The sequence below is a fragment of the Synchiropus splendidus genome, chromosome 2, assembly GCF_027744825.2.
Source record: "Synchiropus splendidus isolate RoL2022-P1 chromosome 2, RoL_Sspl_1.0, whole genome shotgun sequence".
Taxonomy (NCBI): Eukaryota; Metazoa; Chordata; class Actinopteri; order Syngnathiformes; family Callionymidae; genus Synchiropus; species Synchiropus splendidus.
Genome location: NC_071335.1, coordinates 21145473 through 21171275, shown reverse-complemented (window position 1 = coordinate 21171275; position 25803 = coordinate 21145473). Strand labels below are relative to the sequence as shown.

At 41.3% G+C, this 25803-nt stretch overlaps 1 protein-coding gene across 1 annotated transcript in view; it reads right to left on the bottom strand.

Annotated features, from left to right (window-relative positions):
- Positions 1 to 25803, bottom strand: part of ctnna2 (catenin (cadherin-associated protein), alpha 2) — a 121662-nt gene that overhangs the window by 82116 nt on the left and 13743 nt on the right. The window contains exons 4-7 of the mRNA XM_053855010.1: positions 25267 to 25433; positions 24660 to 24779; positions 23333 to 23599; positions 9422 to 9625 (exon numbers count right to left, since the gene is read on the bottom strand). Coding sequence (XP_053710985.1) covers positions 9422 to 9625; positions 23333 to 23599; positions 24660 to 24779; positions 25267 to 25433 — 758 coding nt within the window. The remainder of the gene's footprint in view (positions 1 to 9421; positions 9626 to 23332; positions 23600 to 24659; positions 24780 to 25266; positions 25434 to 25803) is intronic.

Genomic DNA, 25803 nt, shown 5'->3' with positions numbered 1-25803 from the left:
GAAAACCAAGCTTATCCGTGAGGCTCTATTGATTATAGGCTCACAAGCAAAGGCTTACGCCCTTGTGAAACTGTGTTAACATATGAAAATTTAAGGAGATCATTGTGAAATTGGGTCACAATGTGTCACGCATTTCTAAATCAAACAATGCAGATTAAAACGTGTGCATGTTTACGTCACACTTAAATGTTATGAGCAAAAGACAGCAAAAGATAAGAGGCGCACTTCAAGCACAGAATCCCACCTGGGTGCAGAAAGTTACTAGATGTATAACTGAAAACAGAAAAAACCTTCCCTCCGCTGCTCCTCCACATCGAGAGGAACCAGCTGAGGTGGCTCGGGCATCTGATCCGGATGCCCCCTGGACGCCTCTGGGAAGGTGTTCTGGGCATGTCCTACCGGGAGGAGACCCCGGGGAAGACCCAGGACTCGCTGGAGAGATTCTGTCTCTGGTCTGGCCTGGGAACGCCTCGGGATCCCCCGGGAGGAGCTGGAGGAGGTTTGTGCAGACCAAGAAGTTTAGGCTTCCCTGCTCCGAATGCTGCCTCCGCGACCCGACCCCGGATAAGCGGCAGAAGAAGAAGAAGAAGACGGAAAAAACCTGGGAAGTGGAGGGTGCCCCCAGCCCTTCCACAACCAAGCTGCGGGACATTATTGACCGAGCTGTGTCTGTGTTTGTTCTCCTTCTGGGTAACAGCCTCTCACAGCTGCAAAGTGTGGAGGTTATGGCAGTGGAGGATGAGTGGAAAGATGAGGGTGATAATGCCTCTCCATTCTGTTAACGAGGAGCTTTGGCAGCTCGGAGCGGTTTCAAAGGCAGACTCATCCACCGACATGCCTTCAAACACATATGCGGCACAACCGGCCGCCTGAGGAGCGTCAGCGTCCAGCTAACAGGCCTGACCTTTTTTAATTATCCATATGTTCTGGTGATACTAAACTTCAATTTGAAAAAGGTTAAACAAACAAATCAAAGCATGAAAATAAATATCATATACCAAATAAAAAAGACTGTTCTTATGCTTTCTATTGATCCAGTTTTAGTCAGCCAAGCTGAAACTTGTGCGCCATGAAATTCAGCCTGCACATCGGTGGTTGGTCAGAGGTGAGCGGGGGCAAGCCGGGTATGATTGTTTACTCCTGACTGTTTGTTCTTGGCAGGGTAATTCAAGCAGAGGGGTTAATAACTTGTGGTGACCTTAAATCAACAGTGAGAAGCCACTCACAGTTCCCCATTAGGCCTGATGGACAGACAACCATTACGACCGCTTGTTTTACGACCTGTGCAACGTATTACCGCCACAATGTTTCATTTTACTGAATAAAGGTGTGTTTGTCAGCAGGGCACGCAGTGCACCCTACAGTTGACAGGCGTAAAAATAGGGCATGTACTCGTCGTAGTCTTATTTACTGCAAAGGGGATTAATTCTGACCGGCAGACAGACATCCGCCCAGCTGTTTCTTTTTTTTTTTTCTCTATTGGAACAAACCCAGGAGAAAGTTTGCAGCAATACATGGGCGCAAAGGTTAAAGAAGGTTGCTACTTTTATTATTATCATTATGGAATGAAATACAGCGACTCGGGGCCCTGAACATCCGCATCATCTTTTGATGAGTCAAACTTATTGATGGAAAATTATTCATCAGTGCATGCTGTCTATAATTAATGTCAATGCTTATTCATCGCCCCCGCGGGTAAAAAAAAGCGTGTTTTAACGGCACAAACATGCTGCACAATTTCCAGCTTTTATGCCGCGTGTTGCTAATGAAGCTAGCTGTGCAATTAATGAGATGGCCAAGGGGGACTTGTCCAAGGGCCAGATGTGGACAGGCCATCTCCTGACAGCCTTGGGGTTGAGTCATCACCTGCAGGGGTTCTGAGGAGCATGGGCATCTTATAGATCATAATTAGATTGGTTCTGTAGCAGCAGCGACCCTGGGGCGGGTCAAATAACTACCATTTCTGCGACTGTGTTTCATTCATTCTGCAGCCATTGAATCCCTTATTGCTTCACTTCTATCATTTTCCCCACTCTTTGTTTTATTCGCTGACAAGCCTTTGAAGGGAACTGTGTCAGTGTTTATGTATTTTTTTTTCTTCTTTTTTAAAGGATATTCTTGTATAATGTGGTGGTGTTTACTGAATACCAACAGGCTGCACTGTGTACAGATGTTATAGAGAGGGGGAAAAAAAATGATGGCTCCAGCAAAAAGTGATGAAGTTCAATTGAAAAGAATCTTATGGTTGCAAGTTTGGAAATTCCTGGAGGGTTTCTTTCATTTTCCACACCAGCCTGGAGAGTTCTCCTGCCCTACTTATGGGCCACGCTCGCTGCAGTGCTGAACTGTGCTGTCCTAAAAAAAAAAAAAGTGTTTTCTGTGCAGGGTGTGAGGCCAAAATATCTGACAGCTCAACTACCGCTGTAATTAATACACAAACTTTGACTAAAATTCACATCCTAAGTCATTTTCGCACGCTGTACTTGTGATGATCACACTTCATTACACTTGCAAGGCGCGCAGCTAATAGCAGTGAGAGGCGGTTTAGGAATAGTCACAGAGGTGGGAGAAACAAAAAGATACATGTGGGTGTGAAAATGTGAAGTTATCTGTCTTGATATTCTGTGCCTGTGTTTTGCTTAAGTCATAACTCCAGATTACCAGAGAAATGAGCTCTTACAATTATACCATGACTGGATCACCTTATACGATAAAGAAATATACATTTTGTCCCAAATAAAATTTGGTAGAGCCTCCTCGGCTTCTGACTTCTGTTCGTAAAGCTACTTCACTAATGTAAAAATAATATTTGCCCCCTCACTGCCTCAAAAAATACCTGTTTTTGTTTTCAGTTTTTTTGGTTTTTTTTAGTTTACGCATCGCCATGTCGAGAAGCTACTGAGCTCTGTGCACCTATAGCTGTTAGTGGTCTAAGAAAATATCAATACGATCAAATACCGTGATACTTAATTTCCCGATATTACATCATAATTACATTCTTGGGTATGCTGCTGCATTTGTGACATGCTTAATACTAGTCTTTTCCTTCTGCAAACTAAACTAAGGAAGCGATTCATTCCACTGCGAAATTTAACTGACACTCAAACTGGAATGATATGATAACAATGGACCTTTTTACATGCACATAATATTGTACTGCATTTTCTGATTTTCCACCATAAAACAATGCTTCGTATTAGAATATATTGCTGAACTTATAGTATTGCGATAAACCACAATGCATGGTATCTCCTCAACTGTATCGGGATACATGTTGTATCACCAGATACCTGCCAATACACAGCTCTAATAGATGTGTGTTCCTTTTGACGTGAAAAGAAGTTTGACTTTACTAGCAGGTGGTTTTAAACATATTCCAAATATAAGACAATCACAATAGGACTCTGGTTTGGCAGAGGGATTTGAATAATGCAGAGAGCATCACTCAATATTAGAACGTGGGCCCATTGCGTGCGCATATTCCTCCCAGAGACAGTTCTGAGATGATCAGTGGCCACAAGGCGCCCAAGTGATCGCAATCATATTTTCTGGCGCATACTTTAAAACTTAAAACTTCCTTCAGATGCTGAAGCAAAAAATAATATCCACCTTCAAGACAGTTTTAAAAAAGCATGGCTTTCTTGGAGAAAAAAATGTAGCACAAATCTTCCCAACATTTGAGATAATAATAAAATATATACCAGGACTCAGCAGAATTATAGCCGGACCCACTAAATTTAAAAAGGAAAATACATCTTGTTATTACATAAGCCGCAGGTGCAGTGGTGCTGTCTATGCCGTAGAAAGGTCAGTGGATAACTTCAACTCACATCAACTAGTTTTGAAAATAGGGTCCAGCATCGAGACTGACTCATGAAACAAACTCAGCAATGTTCTGAACTTGAATCATGAACTGCTCTCATATTTTATTTACATTAAAGCGCTCAAAATGTTCTGAAACTACAGCTGGTCTCAGCTGCTGCTTCTCGTCTCCAGTCCTCCATGAGATCGGCTCTGTTGAGGGAGCAGCTGACATGCAGGCGAAAACAGCGCATTTTGAGCGCTTAAAGGTAAATTATATGCTTGTGACTTTATCGGTGTGATGTGACAAGACTCAATATTTTGGCAGCATGACCTTCAGCCTGTTAAAATCCATATATTGACCTTGTTATATAAGGTTCAGGCTTCAGACAGCGAGAAAAAAGTAGCGGCTTATAGTCTGGAAATTACAGTACTCAATTCTAAACCTTGGAATCTGGATTAATAAATAGATAGTGATTGGTTCAAGGTTTGTTTCACGTGGTCCACAGTAAACACGCACAGTACATCCATAGGGTATTGACATGAAGGCAGCATGGTGGGGGCGCATGAGCAGCGGCAGATGGAATGTGAACAAGGATCTAAAGTAGGCTAAACCAAATAAAGTAAAAGTGCTAATGATAATGTAGCAGCAAGAAGAAAAAGGCATTACAAAGGTGCCATAAGGCGTCAACAGAGTACATTATCTAAAAGAGGAAAACGCTCCAGTAATTCTCTAAAGGTCACAGCTATTAAGCCTTCAAAGATGGCAGGCACCAGTCCTATTCCTCCGTGGCAATAAAAGATTCAGGCTCATACTGTAACACTCATATTTCAAGAGAAAGCATTCAAGCTCATTTTGGAGTAATTTATGGCACTATGATCAGTCAAAGTTTAAATGCACAGTAAACAGTTTTCACAATTGCCTTTATTTCTTTCTTTAAAGCAATGTATTTAAGGGCCAACATTCACATGGATAAATCAGATCTTGAGTCTGTTCCTGGTTCTCTGGCCCTTTAATGATATTACGGTGGATTCTATAGTTACAGTCAGCTATCAATGTTGATCATGTTAGCACAGCGTGCAACTGCAAGTCCTTGCGGATGATAGCCATTAGAGCGAGGGCGAGAGGGTGAAATGGCTGGCACTCTCATAATGCAATATAACTGAAATATCTGAGCCCTTTTTTATTTCTAGCAGGATGTATATGTTTCATCTTCCAAGATGCCTTTACCTTAAAACCCAATTAGGGATCTAAACAATAGTGCGGCATGCGGCACCATTCAGCTTCCCAACAATAATAACATAAAGTTGTCGTTTTTTAAAAATGTGTCTGTGTTTTGACTTGATTTGTGAGAATCAGAATCAATCATGGTGGGAGAAAGAAGCGATTGGCAAACACTCAACAACAGACAATTCTGAGTCTAAATTAACCTGTGGTAAGGAAGCAGGACTGGGGCAGAGTCCGTGTTGCTGTGCAGCACAAACCACTGTTGCGACACGCTGCATGTGTGCATGATATTTGACTCTGAAATTCATCCTTCCACTCCCTGAAGTAAATCTTGTTTAAAGAGGGATCCACTGAGATGTCAAGGGCCTTTAATAGAGTCACAATTCCAACCCAAGGCGTCCAAGATATCCCCCGAAGATGCAATGTCATTGAACCAGGCTAAGTTGGTCTAAAGCGGGTGCTTTGCTGATGCACAGTGGAATGCTGCTTGTCGTGTGGTGCATTAGGGGTTGACAGATGGGTGGGAGGGCCCAGAATGCTGTAGGGAACCCATGATTTATTGGTGGACGTGGGACATTTAACGGTTGCAAGTGCTTAGTCTAGAGGGACCGTGATGGGAGGACAATTGGAAAAACCGAATGATACAAAAAGGAAAGACAAACAAGTAAAAAGCTGCAAATTGCACTGCTTCTGGGGTGCTTACTTCAACACTACATTATTTCGTCAGTATTCCAGTTTGAGCAGCCGACAATGAAATGGCTATCACTGTGGGAGAAACAGTGAAAGTAAATCTTGGTTGCAGTGAAGCAGTAAGAGACAATATGTCTTATGATGTAAAAACATTGAATATACAGCGTGTATATCATCATCAAATACAGCAGGCAACAGCTAAAGCCAACTGTTCATGGTAACTGTTTACTGTAATTTATTGGCAGAGGTGGATAGTAACCAGCTACATTCACAACAGCAAGCACTACAGCAAGTGTCAAATTTGAGAGTTAGAGAGTAGTTTTCCTGAAGAAGACTTTAACTACAGTTATTTTTGCTACCAATCTCGGTATTCATGTCTCATGAATAATGCAAAATGTAATTGCAGGTGTGGGACAAATACACCAGCGCATGACATCTTGGGAGAACAACTCCTAGTGAAGAAAGTGCCAAACATATAGGCTTCTAGGTCCTTACTTTGGAATTGTTGTCTTGCAGATAAATTGCCCAAGAAAGCAAAACTTAACCCGATGAGGAAAAATATTGCCAATGACTATACCTCAAAGTAGTTCAACAGGATCCTAGTTATCCAAGCACACATTGAGTCTCATGTGAATCTATTCCAATAGACTACAGCCCAGTTTTAAGAGCTTGTGCAATTCATCCCATCTTCTGTTCTTATCTTACAGGAGGAGCCCATCTGCTCCTTGGTTTGGTAGCAGAACTGATCAATGCTGGGGTGAGTGAAGCCGACCCATTGGTAGAACATGAAAGAAGTGGTTACTTGAGTTACTGACCACGTTTTCACGCAGGGTAAGCCGGCCCAAGGCAATAGCCTCTTAGGTTCTGTCGGTTCAATCTGTCCGTTTGAAACAACAGTAGAGCGAGCCAAGGAGCTGGTAAGGATCAACAGATTGAGACTTCGGTTTGTCTCGGTTGGCACCAAACATGCCGAATGATCCACTTAAGTAAAGAGATGCAGAACCATCGCAGCGACAGTTAAATGCTGTTACCATCATGGAACAATGAAAATAGAGAGCTGTGCAAGTTTAATGCTGTAGTGATGTATAAGCCATTTCCATATTTATTTAATGGCTGTATTTCATGGCTGAAAATTTCTTTGGTTTTCTTTGTATTGCAGAAAAAAAAATCTGGTACAGTTTCCATGTAAAATCCCGACAGACGCGTTGCTTAGAGCTAAGTAGCCACTAAAAGAGCATAGGCTAGCCCCAATGGTACTGAGAAGTCAGGTCACTCACTAGCTAAAAACTGACCGCATAAAATAGTTTGGAGGCAAATCTACAGGTGTTATCACAGCCATCACCTCAACAGATGTATGTATTCTTTGCATACTACTCAATGATGCCAGACCCACTAGCTGTACAAACACAGAAAACCTTTCTACATCTCTATTATCATAATATATTGTTTTTGTCCACACAACTATTTTTGGAAAGCTGGTTGAGGGTAAAAATCTCCACTAGATCGGCAGCCCACCAACCACACGAAGTCACTTACAGTAAATCCTTGCCTATTCCGATGCTTGGTTTTATCAAGTCATCCTCACCTTATTGTACCGAGTTGATGCCAAGTGCCACGTTATCAAACATTTGAACAGTCCGCTAATCCATTTCCTAGCATAGGGTATCACTTTTGGTCATGGACCATCTATAAAGGCCATATATAAAATGAAAAACACACACAGATATAAATAAAACAAAGCATGTCGGGGTAGATTCATCATCTTTGCATCGGTTACAGCTGTGCCCTTCAGCTGGCTTAAGGTGATAGACAGTGAAGCACACTGGAGCACCGAGGGAAAAGAAGTATTGATCCGCCGGTTTTGTTCTGCTCTCTTCATCTCATTCAGACTTCACTGACACTGAGATCAGTCTGTGTGCAAAGCACTCATCTGTCATGTCAGGATTTCTTTGATTAAACGTAGGCACATTTGTGTTTATACCTAAAGATTGGAAGTTGTGCATCACAATGTGAATGAGGAGCCTGAAGGTGTGTGAGATGCTGTAGCTGTTAATATCTTCAAACAGACACACATCCTCACTTGGCATGTGGAAATGAAAACATGTGATTTAGCGAAGGCAGCGGACACCAACACCTTCACTGAATTTGGCCGTTCACAGCAATTGTTGATTGAGCATTCAGCGTGGCAACTCCCAGAGAGGCGGATTGAGAACGGAGGCCATCAGTCTCCTTCTAATGGCCATCTTACCTCACCGCCCGTGTCTAATTGTATGCACCACGTTTAGCTAACAGGGAGATTAGCGTGCAAATGATCACACATTGTAAATCACTGTGTTTGGTTAGTGAACCCTCGGCCTTTTGAGGGAAGCGAAATGGTTAAATTCTGCCAAAGTTTCCTTGACCCAGGCCTGGATGCGTTTCTGCACAGATCAATTGATAGATTGGCCCTGTCAGAGCCGCCGTAACTAAATCAGCCGCTCATGATGATTCAGCACCGGCCGGAGAGCTGGGCATTCTGTCACTAATCACAGATCACTAGCAACTCAGACAGGTATGGACATACGCGTGTCACTTGAGCCTAATATATTACACGCCAGCACATTGATTAACCTTGTGCTGTGGTTTAAGGTCCCAACAACAATAATATCCGGATCAAATAAGCTGTGTGGTTCATTCAAAGGCACACATTCAAGCGTATCATTTTATTTGTTTCTTTCTTCATTCTAAGTTTTGGACACATAGTTTCTGCTGCATCTCTTAGTTACTTTTTTCTCTGTGCCGGAAGAGCCGGAGGCAGTCAACAATTCCCCAGCTGTAGCCCCTAAAACACAACTCATTGGCCTAATGAACCGATGTGTTATTACTTAAGCAGGAGCTGTGGTGTTTTAAAAGCACGGTAAGGCCAATAATGTCTTGGAAAAAGATGTTTTGTTTTCTTTTTGCCTTGTTTTAATTAAGTAAGTAAGGAAGACATTTCAGTTGGATACATACTTGTACGGATACTGAACCACGATTATTTGGACATACTCTTGGTGTACAGTATGCCTCAGATAACTGCCTCCACCTTGCCCTTTTAAATAATTACAGGCAGTTTCTGATCTCCCATAAGCATTGATGCCAAACCTATAACAACTAATCCATTTTATGACCAATGGAGTCACTGTATAAACAATTTAAACGTCAATAAAAATGATACATAAACTGAAGAAACAGTTCCATCATGAAGTGATGTTTCCAGTTTCTCCTGAGAAACCAACTTCAGGAGAGCAAGATAACTTCCCCAGCAAATCTAGTGTAACCTGCATGTTCACATTTCAAACAGTTGGCTGATTTCTGATGGAAATGTTTTCCACCTTAAATGCAACTCCATCGTCGTGCCTGTAAGTCTCTCCTTTGTAGTCATTTTCAAACAGCCTCTGAGGCTACCTTGCTCTTTCAAACAAGAAAGAACGCTTGATATCGACTTTCACTCGACTTACACTGAATCAGGAGCTTGTTATTCCATTAATTGGGATAATAATGTAAAAGTTGTCAGCGGGGAAAATATACGCTCAGAGATCTAAGCCGGTACTGCCAGCTTTTTTGGAAAACATCATTCAAATAACCACATCAGTACATAAAAACAGAAACTCTGCGTTGGTTTCTACCTTAGGTTCCATGACTCGACAAGCCAACAACAGAAAAGCTTTAAAAGGCACTCACATTGTTCATGTACTCGCTGAGAAGGTCCTGAAGGGCCTGTCGGACGGCATTGCACTCGGCCACGATGCGCTCACGCCGGTCGTCGCGTGTGCATGAGGAGTCTGCCATGAGAGCAGCGCCACTGATGATGCTCTCCAAGCGCTCCTCCAGAGAAGGCCGGAAGCGTGCCTCGCTGAACGTTAAAGGGTCCAGGATAATCTTGTTCTGTTGAGAAATAATGATTGTTAAAGTTTAAAATGCATTTGACATCATCTCATGAAGCACCCATGGTTGACCATGCAAGGGAAATAGCTAATATATAAGTGTTCATAGGTAGTGGGCAGATGAGGCTCATTTGATAGCCGAGGAGAGCACATTGTTCCATGCTGCTGGAGCCACAGAGAAACTATTGTAGCCAATGATGTTTGGAAAAAAACACACATCACAGTTGGAAGAAAATGCCAACAACAGTACTGTGATTTGGAAGCACAAGACTCTGCAGAAACACAGGAATGTGACTTAGACAATTTGAGCGACAATGGCTTGTCTGTTGAACCAGACCACATGGGTTGGCCCTCACTCACCCATGCATCAATCAGGGTTGGCTGCCCTTGACCCTGTCACTGGTTCATCGTTGTCAAATGTATTGGCCACTTTCACTCTCAGGCCCCCATGAGCGGGCATGAGGCACCACATGGTCGGTCCCAAGAGACATAGCTGACCCATGCACTTCATTGTTTTGCACATTCAGAAGAGTCTGGACAGTTTTGCATACTTATTTGATAATGACTGACACCATTGTTTTTTTATTGAGCGGCATGTCATAGGGAAAACCACTCACCTGGCATGGCGTGGGAAAAGCAGTGTAACTGTAACTTATATGAGCTCACTTACTAAGGTGAAGGCACTTTACCCAACAGCTGCATGGTCACTTCACCCTTGGAACGATCATGGTGCATGATAGTTAAGTGTTTAACTCAAGTGTGATGAAACGCAGAGTGAAGGATTAGGTCACTTTAAATGAGGATAAAAAAAAAATGCCCCTGACATCTGTCATTGAAGGAAAGGACAGTCCCGTTCGCACCTATATTGGACACATAAATAAAATGTGCAGTTTTGATGAGTCAAACTGAACAAATGCACTGTCTGAGCAATGTGCTTCTCTCGCTATCTTTGGAAGATACAAACCACTGCACGAAGATGAACTGCTTAAGACACTCTTCAGTGAGAGCAAACAGTTTTGCACATTTTTTAGTACACGCATACCAAGTAAATATACTCCTCACAATGCAATGGTCAACCTATAGTTAGATTGTTATCTACGTTAACATCAACGTTGGTTGCTGCATGATGAAAAGAATAATTCCTCAAAAGTGAGTCTGGACAACTCAAAAAGGGAACAGAGGTGTTGCAATCATAGAACCATTACGGTAGACACCACTGCTCCCACAATAGGAAGTAGCTCTCAGTAGTGTTACTAGTAATACGCAGCACTAACACCCCATACCTGATATGAGGAGGCCAATATGTTTGAATTTACCAGTATGCTGGATATATGTGAGAGAGAAAAAAAAGAGAATTTAGCCACTTTGATGATACAATGACATTTACAAGGGCATGTATTTTTCCAATGAAGAAAAGACCGTGCAGGTAGGCATATTGTGGAAGCATGTGATTAAACAAGAAATGAGGGCAATTACAAGCAGAAAGGATTCCAAGAATACAAGGACTCACATGGCCTTGAAGAAGTAATAGGCAACAATCGTGTTGCTTTTCTAGTGTCAGGTGTCAGTTGCATAAGGGATTTTTTTTCTTTCTTTCATTCTTTCATTATCCCACGCATTTGACCATGAAGCCGTTTCTTCTGGAGAACAAACTGTTCTGTGCTCTGCCCAAATGAAGAGTAGAAGGTTTGCCGACAAATGTACCCTAAAATAGATTTAAAATATAAAATAAAAAATAATCTTTTGACTGTCTAGCTCAGGTAGTTTTGTCCCTTTATGATATATTTATGGAGAGAAAATGTTTGTAGTTCTTCAGGATGACTAAAAAAGTAATTTTAAGTAATGGTGGTAAAAGGGTTATACAGTATAGAACAACTTCATTTGTGCATAAACATACTCAAACAGTAAGGATTAATGTAATAATGTATAAACAAGTCATGACATTAAGCACTTCAATGGCTATTGTCGAACAGCAAGTGTTAGCTTGTTTGTGTTTTTTTATGTCTCTGCTTTTGTTATCTTCCTCATATGCACCTCTTTGCAAAATGATTTATGGAGTTCAGAGCAACAAGGGCACACAGCGAATCATTAAGTACACTTTAAAAAATGGCAATAATCTGAGCTAAAACCTCTGTACCGCAACAACAAAAAAAACTTCTACATAGAAATGATGTGATGTATTTAAAACAGGGTTGAACTCTAATTAAAAGAATATAGCTAAACCTGTGACAAATACAAAAAAGGCAGATTACAAAAAGGAGACAAAAAAGAGAAGAACCAAACGCACTGACATAAACTCAGATAATAGAATGCTGACTTCAGGGTTGTCTATTTAATGGAACAACCAAAGGCATAAATAAGAAGGTAACCGAAATCTGAACTTAGCCTGAACACAGCTGTGAATGTTTTTTTTTTTTTTTTTACCAACTTACTTGTGCACAGCACTGCCAACAAAACTTCAAAAAAGGGTAAAAATAAAATGAGAAGGGAAATATCGTTCATATCTGTGCCTGCCGCAGCTGTTAGCTGGATGATTCCATGATGCAAAGTCACACAGATGTTCATGACAGATAACTTTCTTTAGGGTCAAAAATGTGTACAGTGTATAACAGGGTCGCCTCAAGTTGGGGATGAAGTTCAGGCACCTGGAGAGCAGAGTCAGTATGTTGGCGATGAAAAAGAAGGCAACCCACAAGGCTCATGGATGTGGACGACAAGAAGAGGATAGGTGATACTAGGGAGGATGATCAAGATAGATTATGGCGGAGGAGGCTGACTTGCTGTGAAAACCCCTGATGGGAAATGCCCAGAGTCAAAATAGCTCCACTTTCCGAAGGAGTACATTGGACTCTGTAGGATTGCAAACATCTCATAAATTGGACTAATGCACAGAGATTTTTCAAGACGAAGTCTGAGTCTGGGGCCTAAAACAAAAAACTGCCCTTACTTCATCCGAGACTTTAACAACAACGTAAATCAAATGCAACATGGGTAGTAAAACCCCAAGACTCTTCTATGAGTCATCAGTGACAGCCTGTGCGAGTGTTGCCGTAATAGTTTGGAGCAAAAAGTGTAATGTTATGTCCTCTTAGCGAGTCTATTCCTGGAGCTGGTTGACAGGCTGCCAAAAAGTTAAAAAAAAGAAAAACAAGGTAAAGAGATCTGTGTCGAGCGTAACCTACTTTTTATCTTCAGCTGGAAGCCGAGTGGATGATGTGAAGCTGAAAGTTCACAAAGCTCTATCTATAAAAGCACTATTGAGGGGTTTGAACATGGTAAAAAAAAAGGAGGAAAAAAAAACAAATGTGAAATGAGGGAAGGCAAATATTTACATAGAAGATGACTGAGTCCTGCTTCAGTGCATATAGCAAACTGGCTGGCGCTTTGACCAGGTATATTTTCCATTAAGTCCAAAGTTTGGCCTGTTTTAAATGAAGAAAAGTAAAGTCTGGTTGGGCGATTATTTAGAAATACATGTATTGAAAAGCTTATACTTTCACAAAAGAGCTGTTTTAAACAGGGGAAGTAGAAGGTATGTGGAAGCATTTCAACAAGAAACAGTAGCGTAGGCAATAAAGAGTATAATGGGATCCCAAGGAAACAAGGACGAACAAGGCCTAGAAGAAGTACAGTGGAGTCGTGGAAAGGCAGTGCTGCAAAAAGAGCAAGTGGATGGTACTATGTTTTCCTGGAGAAACGTTCAGTGTTGTGTGCAAATGAGGAGTAAAACATGAACTGAAATTCAAACCATAAGCATCTTTGATTGTTTTGAGACATTTGTTTGTGGAAACCTTGCATGTAGTGATGGGTTGATATGGTTTCATGACACAGTGTTGAAGGGCTGATGAGGTTTCATGAAACAGTGTCCTGTTTTCAGAGGCCAACAAATGGCACTGTCGACTGTAAATTATTTTGATTTAGTGATTCAACGAGTCAGTGAAACCTCACATTATTTCTCAACCAACAGCGCCATCTAGTGGCCTCTGACTATTCGGCTGCTGTTCTATCATCCCTGCAGTACCGTTTCATGATACCTCATCTACCCATCACTTACAGGACTTCTACACTTACAAGGGCTTTACATGTTTAAATACAGGCTGGGACTTCAATTTTGATAAATTAAAGGGAGAAAAACAAGAAGGTGATAAAAATAAGGCAGATTAATCACATATAAAGTTTCGGTGTACCATTTCCTTGTCTACCAATATGATGTGATAACCAAAACATCCACGCTGCAAGACAGTAAAATGGATCTTTGGAAAACTTAAAAGTTTAAGCAAAGATCAGAAGACGGTCAACATGTACAGGTATATTTATTTTTTTTATGTATTTTTCCTCATTATTTGCCACTGCCAAACTTATGAGACCCAAAATATCTAAAAAATTACATGCATGTTTTATGATGTTTTATTCAAGCAAAATGTCTTGTCAGCCATTACAACAACCCTCCCAACTATGAAAAAAATGAATATATCGTTCAGTAGCCACACGCGGGCCAGTAAGTCAAATGTACTTTTTAGATGAAAATAAATAATGGGACCAAAGATTCTTTAAGCAGTTTAAACAAGGACAAAACCGGCTTCATCAGCTATGCTGCGCTGCCATACTAACTTCTAATCCGATCTGATGTGGTCAGGAGATAGGTGAAATCAATGTTTCTGAAAGCGTGCCTTGCTCCACACAATGTTTCAGGGAGAGGAAAAGCTGCGACTGAAAAGAACAGAACACAATTCCACATACGAGAAGAATAGCAACTCTGTGTACATGTCAGAAAGAGAATGGAAGAGTGCGGCCGGATGTTATGTTCTATTGTGTATGCAAGATGACTGCAGATTATATAAAGATGCAGCAATGCTCGGGATCAGTGTAAGAGGACACCAGGAGGTGTCCTTCTGCAGGGAAAACCTGCAGGTAAGTGTATAAACATAATGTCTGTTTGTGTCAAATTTAATGGCTTTTGTCATTGCATTACATGTTGACTTTTTGTCAACATGTAATGCAAATGTGTAGTAGCGCCTCGGCAACCACGGAGGTTAACAAAGGTTTCATCTTGCATTTATAAAACCGTCCACAGGAGACATTCACTGGAGAAAATCCAGTTATTGGCGAAAGATACATTATAATAAAATGCTGTATACGTGTTGTCATGTCAAGAGGAAGAGACCCATTTGGTTATCTTGCCTTTCATTTCCATGCAGGTGAGATCCTACAACTTTAACAGTCTACTGCATAATAAGTGGAGAGATATACGGGACGCTGTTGTAATGTTGGAGTGCAGTGTGAGTGGGAGTATAATGTCCCCTGGCTCAAGCTGAGCACAACACACGAAACCGGCAGATGTTGCAGCAGGAATTTTTACACTTCAGTGAGGCACATTAGTATGCATCTTAAAGAAAAAAAGAGAAGGCAGCTAGTGGGTGACATGGCAGCTTATTGCTTGCTGAGTCCCCCATGTGAGAGAACACTCAAGCAGGGGAGCAATAATTGCAGTGGCTCAACTTTCACAGGCAGCGTATCTTTCACCGTGCTTATTATCAACATCACATACGGTATTGTTCATCCTGTGCATCACACCTGGCCTGATGTGTACGCCGCAGAAAGTCATTACACTTCCACACAGACAGATTAGAGACGAGGATATTTCGGTTAAGATCCAGCAGCAAAATGTCAAACATTTACACCGTCCTGACATTGAGCAGCTGAACCCTAAGGGAAGTTATAGGTTTATTATTGTAATAAAAATACCATGGTGTTGATTGATGTGGCAATTAGAGAGTGCCACATTGCCCTTGGTGTCACTGTGAATCACAGATCGAAGGCCAACTGGAATTCATTTCATTAAATGACGTTTCAAATGTCCGGAAAATAGCTGGCACTAATAGAGTCAATTTGATTTCAAAAGTCAAATGTATTTTTAGTTGATTTATTAAACTGTGCAATAAAACCAGTGAAAAATAAAATGGTATTAAATTGAAACAAAAGTATCATTGACTAGTTGTCAACAAAAAAAAGAAAGAAAGAAACAATTTAGACTTGTGCAGATGCTTCTCAATTGATTCATTTTTGTATCGTATCTTCTTTTTCTGTGGTCTTTTTAGCACAGTTCCGATGGCGGTGTGCAACAGCGTGCATGCATGGCTGTGCAACACAAAAGTGAAATTCATTTTTCATCAACAACTCTCTTTACAAGGACACCAAACTAGGAGAGAGTGGAGTGGGGAATTTGCTATTGTGACAAATGTTATCGGGACTGAAGTCCCTAAATTGGCACTAAATTACACCAGAGACAGAATAAATCATCAATATTTTCACCTGTATCAAAGGGGAGATGCAAACTTAGTAGATGACAATCTGTCCAATATCGGGGCAGGGCCATTCCAGTCACTGTGAGAATCTAAACATAAGGACTATTGGATTGACTTCATGACAAAGACGCGTGGGTGAGCGAGTTTTCTCATGCGAGGCGGCCATTTTTCAACGCCTTAAAACAGAAATATCAATGTTGATCAATGCTGGGAGGCTCTCTATTGTTATCAGTAATTCTGACAACTATTTTAACATGACTTCATGTGCGATAAAATGTTATACGTCTATCTAAAGGGACGTATCTTTGTTATGGACAGCCTTTCCTCGAGGCAAACGCATCTTCAAAGGTGAAATGGAAAAGGCTTTTTTTTCACCAGCTCCACCAACAGCAAGTATGGATCAAGGCATTGTGTTTGTCAGCAACCCCACTGTGTTTCTGTTTCCACCAGAGCTCAGTCTAGAACCTTTTCAACAACAAACAAACCGACTGCGGCTAATTACAGCAACACAGCAATAGCACTCCATTCCCCCGGTCATGTCCCATTACTTCAGTATAGTGTCCCAATTCATATTACAGCTGACAGGTGCATCCGTCCATGGAGAATGGGTCAATGGAATAGGCAAGCATAAGAAGGTGTAATTAAGAGGTGTTGCTCTGGGCTAAGACACGGCTCGACAAGGTGAAAACAGCAGCAAGTATGAGTTTTATCGAGCGCAGACTTTCGTCAATGAAATTGCTACCTGGAATTGTATCTGCTGCCTGTTGTGAATAATCTGCCTATTTGTGTATGACCTTCCCTGTCAACTGTCTATAAGAGTGAAATTTGGGAAACAGGATTCTTCTCGCCGTCATGTGGGAATCGGAGGTGGTGTTAGAAACATACATCTTTGCCAGCGAATCGATGTGAGTAAGGCAGAAAGAGACGTCGGGCGGGGGCGATGCTTAAAGAAAGACGGCTTAATGCGCGAGTATTTGTGTGAAAGAATGAATGTGCGAACGCAGAGAAAGAAGAAAAGCAATGGAGAAATAAGAGTGGGACTGAAATGAGACAGCGAGGAGAGCAGTGCACAGATTGATATAGCAATTACCAAAAAGCTATCTCTCAGTCAGGAATACATCTACATATATTAGAGCCGAGCTGCTTCCCTGCTACTGTTACTCTGAGGTTGGTTCAGAATCATCATAGACAAAACATGCTGTAGTGCTGCCGGCAATACCACAGGAATACAGCCATACAGCCGGCGGCCATGTGAGCCGTTGCGTTGTCCAGCGTCAGGTGTGGGTGCACTGGAAATGTTCTACTGCTTATCTCCTTGATCACTGAGAAATGTGAGGCACAACTGCCGAAACCATCTCGCACCACCCCATCCATTAAGATCCAAGACGATTAATTAATCCGCTTCCTTCTCTTTCCTGCCCTTGCACCATCTACTGACTGGCACCGTTTCTCAATCCCACATTGTCGGACAAAATGTCCCAGCTCGGTAAATGGAACACAGACAACAAGAATAAAGTTCTACTCATCGGACTGCATGAAGAAAAAAGTCAGCCCAAAACCCTACATTGGGACGCTGTGTCAACCTGTTATGAATTGAAGGACATGTCATACCTACGCTGCATAAACACTATTGGTATTCTCTTGGCAATAACTCCGGATGGCGTCTTAAATGTAAAGATTTTCTGTCGCTTCAAGCCTTCTGATGATCTCCATGAGCCGAAAGTGCATCGGTAAATGCTTTAGTGGATGTTTACCTTCTTAAATTAGATTCAGGGGAGAGGGCCTTCAGGTCTATACATTTGCCACAAACAAAAACAAAAACCACATTAAGGTCTGGTAACATGAACCTGAGGGGTAAGAGATCAGGGTCATTGTAGTGCATGTCATTTTCAGTGGCAGGTGCTATTCTCCAGGATCTTGTCTACAGGCGCACACCGGAAGTTTCTGCTCCACAGTACTGAACTGAGTGCAGTTCTGCTTTACAGCAAACATCGAAACCTTAGATGATTCTAACTGAAGTCCTGAGAGTTAACTGAAATGAGGTATGTTGGATTCTGTTTGAACATGAAATACATCATGAACGTGAGTCTCAACTCGTCTCATCTCCTGATTCTTGTTCAAATTGTTGGTAACATACTGTGGGTATGATCCACCGCCTCTGTGGTTTGTTAGATTCCCACATTGCCTTCAGGGAAATGAACCTTCAACTGTGCTGGGAAGAGAATGTGTGTGACCCCCTTTATTTCTCGGAATTTCTTTCTGCTTGGCATGTGAGCCGTTGGTTTCTTGGAGTGGATAGTGGTGAGCGAATGTAGTCCCGGTCTGTTGACCATTCTAGCATGTCATGCTGCCTTGAGAACCGAGATGAGTCGTGGCCTTGCAGCCTCAGAAGGTGGACAGCTGGTCTGCAGTGCTGATTCGATGATGCACTTTTCTTCGTATCCCACCTAGTGCTTGATCATGTTTAGGCTACCGAGCCATTTCTTCTGGCTCAGACCACATATTCTTCTCTCTCGCTTTGCTCCCTGATTGAGCAAATCTCTCCTCCCTCGACTGAGAAATGCTTAATTTTGTCGATGGCTTCCACTGCATAGGTCATCATTTTCTTTCTGCATTGTTTTAATCCTGGTCTTGTACTTTTTTTTTTTCAGAGGCAAGAGTTGCCTCTTTCAGTGCATTTTAAATGGTGGAATGACATGCGCTGTCCAGTCCTAGGAGGAGATATTATGCCAGCGAGCAGGTGTTTGGAGACCAAACTATTTGGCCACAATTATGCGCATGAGCTCAACTTGAGTTTGGCGCCAGAATTCATTATAAACCTTTTTTTTTTGCTGACAGTCTGACAGTGTCTATCCTGGTGTCTGTGATGTATAAGTAGGGTCACCCCCGTTTCTACTTCATCCACCTCATCTAGTCAATAAGCAGCCTGGCTAAAGCTAGAATACCACAACCAACATCACAAATCTCCTTTTGCAACAGTTCCAAGCAGCATGACAGAGAGTGTTATCTCTGAATGAGTTTGTACTGCGTGACAACACTGTGGTTCATTGTGTTTGGGGGAGCAGCGACCTTCAGATTGCCTCAAAGTTGCACTGATGCAACTTTTGGTAATAAGTGGATCGATTTGTATCACTTGAATGCTCATTGGTGGGGTCACACTCACTAAAAGTATAGAACAAAGATCTATCTCGGGAGGAGTGTATGGGCTTTGTGACTGAGGAAAGTTGACATTTCAAGGTCTACTTTAGTATGCAGCAAAGTTGGACCAAAATAAATGCTTCAGTAAAGGTCTGTGTGTGTGTGTTTTTTTTCTTTTAGTTAATATGAAGCTGAACATGAGGCTTATGAATGAGTTTGTCCAGCACCATCTTGACGTGTCATAGCTTGTGGACAGAGGTGACAAGAGTGGGCATAGAAAAAAGCCAAACGTTGAGTGGGGTGGGGTGATACAGAAACATCTGTCGCAAGGTTCCCGACACTGCTATTCAGCTGATGACGTCCTGCGCCGAAAAACACGGCACTTCTGTCGTCAGCTGGAACGAAGCTACCAACATCTCGGAGCACTTAGGCGCGCTCTCTGAAAGCACTCACCGTGTCACACACTCACAATTTAGCCCCAAAGTAAAAGTGACAGAACACACTCTGTGAGGTTACGTACACAACAAGGTTCTACACCATGAGCCCACCCTGACTCACTACCTTGACTAACCAAACAAATTTTCGGCGGGATGCTACTTTTTTTTCATGGTAATGGAGCAATGAAAAGAGGATTTAATTTTCCTCTGAAACACTTTTTTTTTTTAAACTATTTATCTTTGTTGAAATTCATTGGCGTCACATTTAGCTGTATCTGCAGCAGTTCTCTTCTCCTCATGTCGACATCATAAACATGATGTCATTGTCAGGACTTACGCAGTACTTACATCACAGGCTTCTAAGTCACACTTTGGCCAAGGTTTCTTGTGCATATTAAACAACAAAAACAATGCCAGGCCAGTTAAATGAAGATGCAAGCGGCCAAAAAAAGTAAAATGTGAAATTGAAAAGTGGTCTAGTAAAAGGAGGGCAGCATATAAACCAGTGGAATAAACACACGGTCCCTGTGCGAGGCATGCGGGTGCGCTCAACATTTGTCGCACTTGATTGTGATAACACACCGAGATCACAGTGTCTCTGCTAAAAGCTTTGTCCTGGTCATTTACCCTAATTATGTCAAGAAACATCGCGCTGAAAATTGCACTTCCACATCTCTATTCATGTCTCAGTTTGTTGCATGCAAAATGCAGCTTTAAGACGGTAATTATGAAAGAAATGTAAACTGCATTAGCATGTGTTGTTCTAATGCAACACATGAACAAATCGTTGTTTCTATGGGCTTTTAGGGAGAAAGATAAAAATGGAATGTAGTCAAAGGTTGCTGAGCATGAGAAGGAAAGCGAGAGAAGAAAGTGATGTGCAGGGAAACAGTGCCATCTAAAGGCCAGCTGCTGAACGTCATACTTTGTTGGACTCGTCCATTTGAACAGCCGCGCCTTTTTCCACCTGTTTGTCGTGATGGAGGACAATTGAATGTGACTCCTGAAGGACATAGGAATGGCTCTAATTGACATGAAAAGGGACGGAGAAATAAACTTCAAAGCTACAGTCCTGGCTCAGGCAGGGTTTAATTGAATTTTTGTCCACGGAGGACAAATACAAACATTTTTGTGCAATCACTTTAATGCCCAGTTCAATAGTTAGATTCAAGTGAAAGCACACCATTGTCCAGTGTATACAACTTATTCTCATCTCAATAATCCATTTCTCTTGCTTGAATATCAGCTATAATATTTGCATATAAATGAAATAATAACGTCAATGGAGCTTGTTTCGAAGAAAAGATGGGAGGCTGTTCAGCTGCATGGATGTTGATTGTGCTGTTTCATATCAGAAGACTGTTAAAGCACAAATACACATTGAATGAAACATAAATCAGAAAAATGGAGACTGTTGTCTGATCTCAGGCGGGCGCGGCGGCAGATCAGACAGATGCTACACTTTGATCTGTATCCTCCTTCCTGAGTCTTGCTGCGTTGTGTTGCTCACTGTGCATGAATGAAAACATGTGCAATGTGTACGCAATCGATCACACCCACTGGTCTTCTGATCTGGTTTAAAAACTCAACTGACAAAGCAGGCATAATTGAATGTAAAGATGACTGAATACATGGATAAAAAAAAACAAAAAATTAAACCCACAACAACAACAATAATAATAATAACATTACTACTACTACTACTACTACTACTACTACTACTACTACTACTACTAGTAATAATAATAATAATAATAATAGTGCAAATAAACAAACAATATATTAAAAGTATATTTGAATACAGGATATAATATACATGTGACACTGAATAAAAAAGGTAACAAAGTAAAATAATAATGTTCACAATAATAATAATTATAATTATAATATATTAAAAGTATATTTGAATACAGAGTGTAATATACCTGTGAATACTGAATGCAAAATGTCAACATGAAGTAAAACTGGAGTAAGAAATAAAGTTTTGAAAACAGTAGGGATGACTCTCACCACAAGCAATTGTTAGTTATTAAATATGTTATTATTTTTCCACTTAGATAGTTAAAAAAAATAATTCAAAAACATAGGAAAAGTTGGGTATTTTTTTAAAATAAGTATAATACAATTATTATTTATTTATTTTGGGGAATTTGTCTCATTCAATCGAGGCACACACTGTGAAGTGACCAGGTCAGGTCCTGTGTAGGTGGTTAATCTTGCTCTGTGGTGGCTGACATCACATGCAGGAGAGGGCCTTTAAAGGTTCAACACTGACATACAAAACTTCATTAATAGTTAGGCTAAACAATAACCACAGAGAGCACACTTCAAGCTAAGTTATTTCTCAAATCGCTTAACTGAAAAGCACTGGAAAGGGAAAGCATCAAATAAGGCCATTGGAATATGCCTTCGAGATTCACCCATAAGGCATTTTTGTCCAGAGCAACTCAAATCACAAATAAAGTACATTGAATCTACATTATTTGATAATTGACTGCAGTGCCATGGAACTTTGCGTCTAAATCACGGCTCTTCACCTTGATGAAAAGCCCATAACTGGCAGCCATTCAGGTCTGTGTCCTGTCAGTCTGACAGCATTCCCAGGGGGAGCCGAGCACACGGCGGCAGCTAGTCCAGAACCCTTATCTTTCTCATTATGTGACACACCACAGTTTGTTTCCACTCAATGAGACTTCATTTTGCATTCTGCTGTTGTTACCCTGAAATCTATCACTTGTAGCATCCCAAACAGCTTCATGTGCATCCTGACAAAAACGTGTGACTTTCAGTTTACAAATGAAAAAGAGACTCACAACAACACAAGGAACAAAAAGAGAATCTAGAGGGAGGACCGAAGGACTAAAGCAATATCAATTGTAAGCAGCTACATATGAAAATGGGTCAGTAGAAAGTTATTGGACTGCAGTCATACACAGCAATACATAGGATTCATGGGCAAACTGTCCAAAAAAAATCCTCACACTCAGTGCAAGAAAATCTTTTGGGGGTTAAACATTTCACTTTTCCTGTCCCGCAACCTGTCGGACCTTTAAAGAAACAAAATGACTGCCTTATTGCAGCCACTGCAGTGATGTCACGCTGTGCAGCTCAACAATCTTGCCACGTTCCACACCAGAAAGAGTGCCAGCAGGAGGTCCTGACAGTGTGAATGTCCGACAGATAATGACATGAAGGCTAAATCATATAGTGCATGTTCAGCTTTTAAAGGCCATGTTCTTGAACTTTAGATCAGCAGATGAAGGTTTGAGTTTCACAGGCCCGGTTTGTGGCAGTGTATTTTACTGTACTGTGTTTTCAAATGATATTTCTTACTTGTCTTTTGCTGTCAAAAACGGATTTTACCAATGAGTAATTTAGTTATAGAATCCATTAAACGTGCGGGTCAAGGAGCCACAGTGCTTCCACCATTCTTGAGAGTATGGAGATAATCCATGTGATGTGTTGGACACAAAAAGTGTTTTTTTTAAATTAGTGATCATTATTTTTGAGACCTGCATTAGTCATATTTCATCATTGTGTTTCTTTATATCAGTTATTAGTTTTTCATAGATCAATCGTTTTTGAATAACCACTGAGTGACATGAACCTCATGAAGATGATGATACAGAATATAGGAAGTACTCAGTGGCAATAGAAAAGTATCACCACTAGATGGCAGCACATTGCTGCTTAATAAGTTGCAAATCGGTCATAAACAATTCAGTTTCACTTCATTTCTGATGAAAAATTAATTGTAACCGCTAAATATTTAACTGCAAAAGCAAACAGTGCAGTGCAGAGAGTTGATAAAAACGACGGATGACTTACGTCAAATTCGTTGAGGGCAGCTGCGAGCTCTCCAATGCCAGCGTGACCATGCTTCTCATCAGTGGGTGAAGTCGCCTGGGAGGCACTTGAGATGCCTCCAATTGCCTCCTGCACTTGCTTGAATACATAATCGCGATTTGCCCGTGTGGCAGCGACGTCAGGGTGGCGAAGGAAGGCCTGTGATGCTGTGTACAGCATGGTGGCGTTCTTCTTGAGAGCCCCTCGAGCAGCAGCCATTTCATCTCGACACTGAGGGTCTTTCAGCTCCTGTGATGAAAATAATGGCAGAAAATGTGATGAAAATTGTGATGCAACAGAATGAAAACATGTCAATACACAACCACCATGTATTATTTCACAACAAATCACGCCTGTATTGTGGAAGAATTCTTCCATCGTGACACAGAGAGCGACGCAACATGGTTTGATGCAAGCCGACTCCATCATGTGTCAGATTCCGTATAAAGCCAGATTGGGAAGATCGACTTTCCAGATTTCCCCCTACTAATTAGACACAGCCCCATTTTTTGCAGCGGATTAACAAACTTGTCAACTCAAATCAGTCCATGGAAATCAGTACAAAATCATTCACTACTATTTTGGCTGAGAACAGTGGCTGTAAGCAGTGATTTGGGATTGATATTTTACCACAATACAGCAAGTGAACTAGACAGTGAAAACAAACTACAAGATATTTGAAGAGATGTTGGATGTTAATATGTGTGTCCTAATGTGTTGAATAAATATCCTGATGGATTGTTGAGGTTTCATGCAACAGTGTCCTGATTCTCAGTGGCCACCAGATGGCGCTGTCTGCTGTAAAATGTTTAAAATGTTAGCTTAAACATCTAATTTAATGAAACCTCACATCATTTCTAAACCAAGAGCGACATCCAATGGCCTGTGAAAATCAGGACACTGTTTCATCAACCCTGATGCAGCACTACTGTTTCATGATACCTCATCTACCCATCACTCGTATTTAGTAGTACCAAGTGTAGAAATAAGCCATGAGAGAGTTAAGAAAATAAAAAAATAAAAGCCTGCAGGTGTGCTCACTTCAGTCTGTAAACATGGAGGTTTATCATCTAAATATGACATGCATTTTGCATGTTCTATCTTTATAAATTCCCCCTCTCCTGGAACTACCAACCACAGTGTAATTTTTTCACAAACCCATGTCCATGACTTGCGACTCGTTCAGTGTTTTGAGACAAATTCTTTGAGAAATGATTGTCACGTAAATTTCAATGCGGCTGTCAGGGCAAGGAGATGTTTGTGCTTTTAAAACGTGCCCAAAATAGTCAACGGCTGAGAAAGGAATTACCTGCTGTCTCCGGGCAGCGACGTAATTGAGCTTCACCATTTCTTTTCCAAATTCCTTGAAGCGGTTGGCCAGGTCCTGCTCATTTGTCGCATTCTTCACGCCCTCCAGTGCTTCTTCAACCTGCAGACATATTTAATATGCATCATGCAGGTTTCCATCCATCCATGGCATCAAACTTAGACTCCAGTTAAAACCAAAAAAAAACTCTGGTTAAACTGACAGAGGTTTTACACTTGAAAGAGGGAGAGGATCAAAAGACAATAACCATTACGTTGTGCCAATAAAGCAGCTCTCCCTTCAGCACTCTGCATCTGCACACAGGGTAATTAGCAAAGCAGCTTGTTCCTCATGAAAATGCTGCAGACATCTAGTGGAAAAGTTCCTTTAGACAACACGAAAGAAACCAAAGATGAACTGCTGTGTTTTGTCAACTGCTAATCCTGCACTTCCAACACTTTCACACTAGTGATGGTCGCTTGTCAGGATTCATGACGCAGTGTTTTATGAGCCCACAACATGGGGCTGTCAGGACACTGTTTCATGAAGCTTCACCAGCACATCACTGGCTGACATCTTGCAAAGATAAAAAATGTATACTTTTACTCACAATTTTGAGGTGAGCCAAGAGCCGCATAACATCGGCCATGTCTGCGAGGATCAGCAGGCGGGTAACAGCAGAGAGCAAGGCGCGAGCGGCCCTCACCATGGTGCCACGTTTTACGGAGGAACACGGGTCATCAGCAAACTCTGATGAAGCAACCCGCATTGTTTCTCCTGCACGTGGGAGAAACCTCAGAGTTACCAAAAGATCATTGTGAATTCCAAACATTATTGTTAGGTCAGGGAGAAACAGATAATTTCATTCCGTTCCAACCATTTTGACTTTTCTTCATGTTTGCAAACCAATCCGTGTTTAAGGTTCCATTTTAAATATGGGCTTGCCTACAGTATTAAGTAATTCTGTCTTGGTCTCAAGCTAAAATCTGCAAAGCATAACTTCAATTTCTACAAGTTTAGATGCCCTGAAACACCAATGAAATGTTTTCAGACACAGTTATTACTAACAACTATTTTCATATATATCTACAGTATATTCACACAATATCCTGACAGTGCAACCCACATGTTTTGACAAAAGATTTGT